The following is a 7,858-nucleotide window of genomic DNA, read 5'->3' as shown; positions in this document are numbered from 1 at the left end:
AGGGCAAAACATGCTTCTTGTTTGGGGGTGGCATAGAAACATGTGTAATTAAGGCATCTGTTAGAATATAGATATGTACAATATGCATTTATTTTCTAGTAAAAATTTCAAAAATTCAAAAATATAAATAAAAAGTTTATGTTATACACTAAGGAATATTGGTATTGTTTCTTTCTTTATGCTCTTAATAATCTAGAAGTTTCTCGTTAGCTTTTACGTTAGAATAGTTTTTAGAAACTTAAGTTAATATGTAGGTAATAATTTTTGCATCTTTCTATAAATATATTACATGAGTATCTATGATTGCTTGGCAGTAAGTTTCTGAAATCTAGGCTAGAGTACTTATTCTACAAATCCTGTGAGAATATAGCCTAAAGCCTTATATGAGTGAAATATTTAAGAAATGACACAAGGGAGAAGTAAAATCCGGATAGAGAAATCACACGTCCACTTGCTTGATCAATATATCATATCCTAAGCAAGAATTTAGGCCCTCTTTGGATCGATATAGCCAGAAATTTAAACCTATGAAGTATTTTCCGCTAGTCGCCCCTCTGAGCCTTTCTTTAGCCTTTCATAAACCGCAAATCCTTTAACCTTTTACAAAACAAAATAAAAATAAAAAACATCCTACCCATTCTTTGAATGAGTCTGGGAATAGAGATGAAGAATAGAAAAGAGAAAGACCTTTGAAATCAAAAATTTGTTAGTCACTTCAAATAAGAAAAGAAAGTTTCCGTTCAAATAAAAAAAAGAGAAAAAAATAAATAAATAAAAGGAAATAAAGAATTAGAACTCCAAAAATAGAATCAAATGAGTCAAAAGCCAAAGGAAAAGAAAAATGTGGCTAAGGATGGCTAAGTGTAGAAGCAAAAGTAAAGAACAAGGTTTTCTCTAGTTACATACTATGTAGACTTTATTATCTCAGACTTGTCCTTTTTTAATATCCATTTTCTTCCTTCTTAAACCATCTCCTAATCCCCACAACACCTAATAAAGACTTCTAGCTCAATTAGGAATAGGTTAGTGTGATAGTAAGTGGCAAATATGTTTGATCGACTTCAGCTTCCTTGTGTGTTATTGAGATTGTAAGGTAGAGTGTGCCCACTGCACACTAGAGTAGCAAAACTTGAGCAGAAAAATCAGAGTGTTTTTCTCTTGACTTTTATATGAGGACCTTACTTAAGGACGCTATTCCAAAGTTTTAGAAACGGACCTGTTAGTGCATTTCATAGTATTACTTATTGTATATATGTTTATTCGTAGATGATTTATTATTATGCATATATTAGCTTAGGTTTCGACTTGATTATTCTGTATTCATTGCTAGTGAGATATATAGATAATTGAAACATAAATAAGGAAATAATAGGTTTATTTCTTAGTCGTTATAGTATAGATGAAGTTTGTGAGTAATTTTACTGGAAAACTCTCACGAGGCTATAACTCGTCCACTAGGGAATTCCTAGTGGTTTAAGGCCTTGTTGCATATGGTCAATGCAATCGCGACTCTAAGAAAACGAGATTAGTTAGAACTCCATTTTTGGTCACTTATTCTAATTTCTCATATTGCTTGAGGACAAGCAAAATGCTGTTTGGGGGTGGTTTGATAGGAGCCCAAAACTGTAGTTTTAACCTCTTAACAATAATACTTTTAGACCAATTATGCGAGTAATAAATAAAAGTTAATGCTGACTACGTGCTTTTATGTATTTCAAGCATTGGAGTCAATTATGTGCAGAAATGTGTTACTTTTGCGAGATAAAGGAGCAAGGGTTGGATTGCTAAGAATTTTTGTGATTAAAGGCCAAGATTCAAGGAGAAAAAGCCCTTTTAAAGTCCAGTCAAAGCTGAAAAGTCAAAGTCAACGCGGGCAGAAACAGCGTACAAAAGTCAATAGAACTTCCGAAGACCGTATCTTTGGGCTCAGTTCTCAGAATTGGGCTTACCTTATGTCAAAACGATTGCCTTGGAAAGAGCTTTCCAATGGTTCAAACCTTGACCCAATCAGAGGAGCAGAAGTGGACGAAAAGTCTGTTGAAGTCAAATCCAGCTAAAAAGACCTCTGTGGACTAAAGAAATTGGGTTTTGGGCTCGATTTTCCTGCCCAAAACATGGCTCCAGGCCCATGCACGAAATTGGGGATCTCTTTCTCTTCTTGAAAAGAGGAAAGGAGGCAGACTTTTTAGCTAGACCTAGATTAGAAAATAAATTAGTTAGACTCCATTAATTAGTTTTATTTACTTGTTTTTAATTCAGTTGTTGAATCAATACTCTTTTATTTCATTAGATCAATAAAGTTAGATTGTTACTCATAATCTAGTTTTAATTATTAAATCACTTAGATCTAATTTCAATCATTTAGTTATTAATCATTTCTTAGTTGTTAATTTAGTTTTGAATTCTTGATTAAATCAATATAGTAAATTTATGATCTATATATCATGTCTTGCTTAAATTCATATAGAAATAATAGTTTAATGACTCAAGGTTAAAACCTCCATTAAAGGGGTTTGAGGAAGCCTTGATGAAAACTTGATTTTGTTAGCTTAGAAATCGTTGTGATAATCTATTCAATTCTAGAAAGTAATTAGTTCACTATGAGAATGGGTTTGATTACTTCACATGCTAGTTATTATTTGGTAGAGATTGCCAGGAATAATTAGGAATTAGAAATACCAGTTTGTTATGCGAAAGCATTGACATTTAGATTACAACATTTCTTTGTTAGTTGATTAAGTCGAATCAAGGTGGAATCGAATTCCCCTAATTCATTCTCTATTGTCAAGTTAGTATTTGAATTCCGTCATTTCGTTATTCGCCTATTGATTAGTAGTTTCCCAGTGTAGTATAATATCATCGTTACTCTCATTGACTTTGGTAGAACTGATAATCTTAGTTAGCGTTAATTCTAAAGAACTAGGAGTGGAACGAATCTTCTATTCCGACTATATTGCAATAGCATCGAGAGTAAAAAACTTTGATAACCTTTAAGCATGAAAATAGCTTTAGTTTTACTTACGTTTGAGTTTCATCATTTATTCGTAGGTAAAACTAACGTTTTCCCTTTTATCAGGGACTATGATTTTTAATCATGTACGCGGTAGTCGAATTGTTAAGGTTTCTGATGATGATCTATTTATCTTGCACTGTATTACTGTATTGTAGTTTACTTGCACTAAATTTCTTTAGACATTCCGATGTTAAGCTATTTATCTTGCAGTGCATCTTTTGACATTCATAAATACACGTGTAATCTTATTTTCTGTTGGGTTAACTAGATTTTTCTTCCACTATTGATTATCATTTTTCACTTGTACATAAATGTGACAGCTACAAAATGTATTGGCCATGAACAATGCATTGGCAACTAGTAATAGTGTGACCTATCTGATAGCAACTTAGAAAGATGTTATTCTAGTGAGTCTTGTAGCATATATGGTTTGTGAGAGTACTATATGAATCCTTGTTGATAAACATACTGTTAAGGATAGAGTGTTGATTACTGAAAGCTATTAATGATTAAGGTCTTTGGGTATACGTGGTTTAGCCAATTGGGGTTTAATTGCGTGCTTGATTTGTATGGTTTTAGTGTTTTTTTTTTTTCATATTTGTAGGATTAGGTTTTGTCGAAACTAGTTTTTTGGGTTTTATGCATGTTTACTAGCTTGGTGGGGTTGATATGATATGATAATGTTGTTAGTAAATTCTTCTATATGTTTTCCTATTAGTTCCGCAGTTTCGATTTTGGGGGTTTTGGTGCATTTATACATTTTACTCGGTCATCCAATTAACATGTATTTTCGATTTATTTTGGCCTTAATTCTTTGATTAATGGTTGTTATTAGGAAAAAAAAAAGTTAAATCTATTAATGTTATTTCACTTTCATCTTTATTATATCCTTAGTTTGTATTTTTATTTTATGTTTTGCTAGCTAGTTAGTCGTTGAATAATTTTGATGGAATTCATTCACCTTCATAATTCCTTAGTTTGGTGAACTCACCTTGACCAAAAACAACCTAAACTCTCCAAAACATGTATATGATAAGTAGTGATTTCCTTTATAAGTAGAACAAAACAATGAAAAACTATTGTTTTGTCAGAACTCATAAGCATATGGTAAAATTCCCCATTACTATGGTTCAGAGAGTTGCTAGATTGCACTTGATTGACTGCACTGCTTACTGATAATTGAGGGAAAGCATGTTATATGGTTTAGTAGAACTGTGCAGCCTTTCCTTTAATTTTGTCAAACTAACCCTTGTTCTGGCTTATCTGTCTACTAACCTCAATTTTCATGTCTTCTTTTGTTGCATGCACTCTTGTGTAACCAAATTCAGCAACCCTTACTAAACTCCAGCCAACAACCTACATATATATTAGTTCAGAAAATATAACTTGTTAAAGAGCCTTTATTAGCAATATATAAGGAATGTTAGAAGCACATCTGCACATGGCATGCTCGAGGCCATGCTAATCCCTGCCACACAATAACAGTGCTTAAGGAAAGAAATTAGAACTAAAAAAAAAGGTGATGCCTGTACTCAGTGTTATCAAAGTCGTACGATTCTCGACTTGAATCGTACGACTCAAGTCGAGTCGTAATCAAAAAGATCAAAATCGTACCAACAAATCGTTACAAAATCGGGATTCACATCGCAAAATCGTAGGAATCGGAAATAATAACGATTCCAACGATTCAGAAAGACAGCAACATCACAAATCAAGAACAGAAGAAAAAAGAAGAGAAAAAAGAGAAAGAAATCAAAGAACTTACAGGTAAGTCTTCTACTTCTTCTTCTTCTACTACTTCTTCTTCTTCTACTGCTACTTCTTCTTCTTCTTCTTCTAATTCTACTTCTACAGTAAGTTTTTCTTTTTTTTCGGCAACTCTCCTCCTTCTCAATCTTTTTTCTTTTGTTTTAACAAAGCCACCAAAGGGTCAGGTCTAATTTTATAAGACCTGGGTCATGGGTCAGGTCTTATAAGACCTGGGTCAGGTCCATATAATTTTATAATTTTAGCCCATATTTTATTCCAAAAATTAGACCAATTTCAACGAAATTTTAGCCTTTTTTTTTTAGAAATTTCAACCATTATGTCTCCATGTTTTCAGAAATTTCGAAAATTAGAGTATTATTAGTGTGGAATGGAGATTTGGGGATTTCTCTTAGGGTTTCTACTTTCTTATACTCCAAAGCTTTCAACATTTCTCTTAAGGTGAAATTCAAAGTTTCTTTTCTTATATTTCTTTACTACTTTAGTTTTCTATTTGAACATGACTAAGAAAAAGAAAGAAACCCAAGATGATGTTACATGGAAACATTGCACTAAAGTGGGTGATGGGAAAAAGGCAAAGCTTAAGTGCAACTATTGTGGGAAAGAGTACTCGGGAGGTGTTTTTAGAATTAAACATCATTTAGCTTGTACTCATGAAAATGTTGTTGCATGTGCTAAAGTTGAAAGTGGTGTAAAAGAGTTTTTCTTTAAGTTGTTAGAGGAAAATAAGATGAAAAAGCAATTGTTAGGTGATGAGTATGATGGTGGAGATGAAGAAGGGGGTGCGGAACTTGTAGGTGAGAAAAGGAAACTTGCTTTAGATGCTTTTGCTCAAAGATTTCAACCATTAAAAATGAAATCAAGTGGTACTACAACTACCTTGAATTCTATTTGGAAGAAGCAAGATAGAGATGATCTTTGTGTGGATGTAGCTAGGATGTTGTATGCTAATGCTCTTCCATTTCATTTGGTCAAGAATCACTATTTTATCAAGATGTTGCAAAATGTTGCTAAGTTTGGGAATGGATTTAAGCCACCTAGTTACCATGAGGTGAGGACAACATTCTTAGTGAGAGAAGTGAATAGAATTAAAGTGGACTTGATGGGAAAGTACAAGAAAGAATGGAATCTAAAAGGGTGTACCATTATGTCGGATGGGTGGACCGATGGAAAGAATCAATCAATCACAAACTTTCTTGTCAATAGTCCCAAAAGGACTTTCTTTCTCAAGTCCATTGACACCTCGGATGAGACTCATAGTGGGGATTATCTTTTTGAGCTTTTAGATGGTGTTATTGAAGAAATTGGAGAAGAGAATGTTGTACAAGTGGTAACCGATGGTGTTTCGGCTTATGTTAGTGCGGGTGCAATGTTGATGGAAAAGAGGAAGACAATATTTTGGAACCCATGTGCCGCCCATTGCTTGAACTTAATGCTTCAAGATATTGGTAAGTTGCCTACACATGTTAATACTATCTCAAAAGCAAGGAAAATAATGGTGTTCATATATAGGCATGGATGGGTTCTAAACAAGATGAGGAAGTGTACAAAAGGAAGAGAGTTGCTTAGACCCGGAGTTACAAGGTTTGCAACTAATTACTTGACTTTGAGAAGCATCCATACTTGCAAGAAGGGATTAAAACAATTGTTTACATGTCAAGAATGGCAAGATAGTCTTCTTTCCAAGAAAGGTTCTCTTGGGTATGATGTCCAACAAATAGTTCTAGCGGATGCTCGTTTTTGGGATGCCATCAAGTATTGCCTCAAGTGTGTGCTTCCTTTAGTGAAAATATTGAGACTAGTTGATGGGGATGCCAAGCCGGCCATGGGTTACATTTATGAGGCAATGGACAAAGCAAGAGAAAAGATTTTGAGCAACTTCAAGGGAGTAGCAAGTAGATGTCATGATGTTTTGGAAATTGTTCTAAAGAGGTGGAACTATCAATTGCATAGGCCTCTCCATGTGGCGGCATATTATCTTAATCCAACGTAAGTTAACTGCATAACTTATATTTGTTTTAATGCACAAAGTAATATTTTTCTTATGTTAACACTTATTTGGATTTTGTTGCATACTTTTTTTTTAGATTTCATTATTCACCTACCTTTTTAGCCAACCATGAAGTTAAAAAAGGTCTCATCCAATGCATTGAAATTATGTGCCCAACACCTCAAATGAGATTGAAGGTAGATAGACAACTTGAGAAGCTTCACAATGCGGAAGACTTGTTTGGTAGTGTCATGGCTATTCAATTGAGGAATAAGAAGCAACCGGCATTGTGGTGGGACACTTATGGAGGGAGTTGTCCGGAACTTCAAACTTTAGCCATTCACATTTTGAGTTGTACTTGTAGTGCCACCGGTTGTGAAAGAAATTGGAGTGTCTTTGATCATGTAAGTGAGAACCAAACTTATTGAGTATTTTAATAGACATTTAGCTATCTTTTAGTCTTTATGTCTCATAATGGTTTTGTATATTTTTAGGTTCATTCGAAGAAGAGAAATCGATTGGAGCAACAAAGACTTAGTAACTTGGTGTATGTAAAGTACAATCTTCAATTGGAAGCTAGGCAAGAGACAAGAGTTGAGAATGGAGACTCTTATGATCCAATCTCTTTGGAAGATATGGAATCGGATGATGAATGGATCACAGAAAAGGAAACACCGTGTCTCCCCAATCGATAATTCATGGATGGATGTGCATGAATGTTTTGAGGTCAGGGAAAGTTCAAAGAAAAAAAAAAGAGAGGTAAAAAGTGTAAAATTTCCTATTTAAGTCTTTTCTTATAATGTTCTTTTAAGTAATTAAACATTTCCAATCTTTTTATAGGGGTGAGATTTAAGGTTGAAAGATAAATGAAAGGAGAAAGTCCAAGAAGTTGAAAAGGAGAAAGAAGACACAAGTGAAGATGATGATGATGATGGAGTCGAAAAGCTTGGAGGATGTGTCTAGCATGGATGATGATTGAAGAATATATAAATTGGGAATTGATGATTAGTGTCTTTTAGAATTTTGAGTATGTTATGAGTTATGACTTATGGTTATTTAAGTCTAACTTAGTAGTATGTTTTTGTGGT

The 7,858-nt window shown here is 33.8% G+C and overlaps 1 protein-coding gene across 1 annotated transcript; it reads left to right on the top strand.

Moving 5' to 3' along the window:
- The first annotated feature begins 5,083 nt into the window (after nt 1-5,083).
- Nucleotides 5,084-7,616, top strand: LOC147507544 (uncharacterized). Its single transcript, XM_086596322.1, is given in 5 exon segments — nt 5,084-6,769; nt 6,868-7,174; nt 7,265-7,459; nt 7,461-7,496; nt 7,611-7,616. Coding segments are annotated over 5 exon segments (2,034 nt in total). The 5' UTR covers nt 5,084-5,279.
- The last annotated feature ends 242 nt before the right edge of the window (nt 7,617-7,858 follow it).

Source organism: Coptis chinensis, chromosome 3, assembly GCF_015680905.1.
Source record: "Coptis chinensis isolate HL-2020 chromosome 3, ASM1568090v1, whole genome shotgun sequence".
In the NCBI taxonomy this organism is placed as follows: domain Eukaryota; kingdom Viridiplantae; phylum Streptophyta; class Magnoliopsida; order Ranunculales; family Ranunculaceae; genus Coptis; species Coptis chinensis.
Note: the sequence above shows the minus strand (reverse complement) of the source record. Positions and strands in the feature narration are given on the sequence as shown.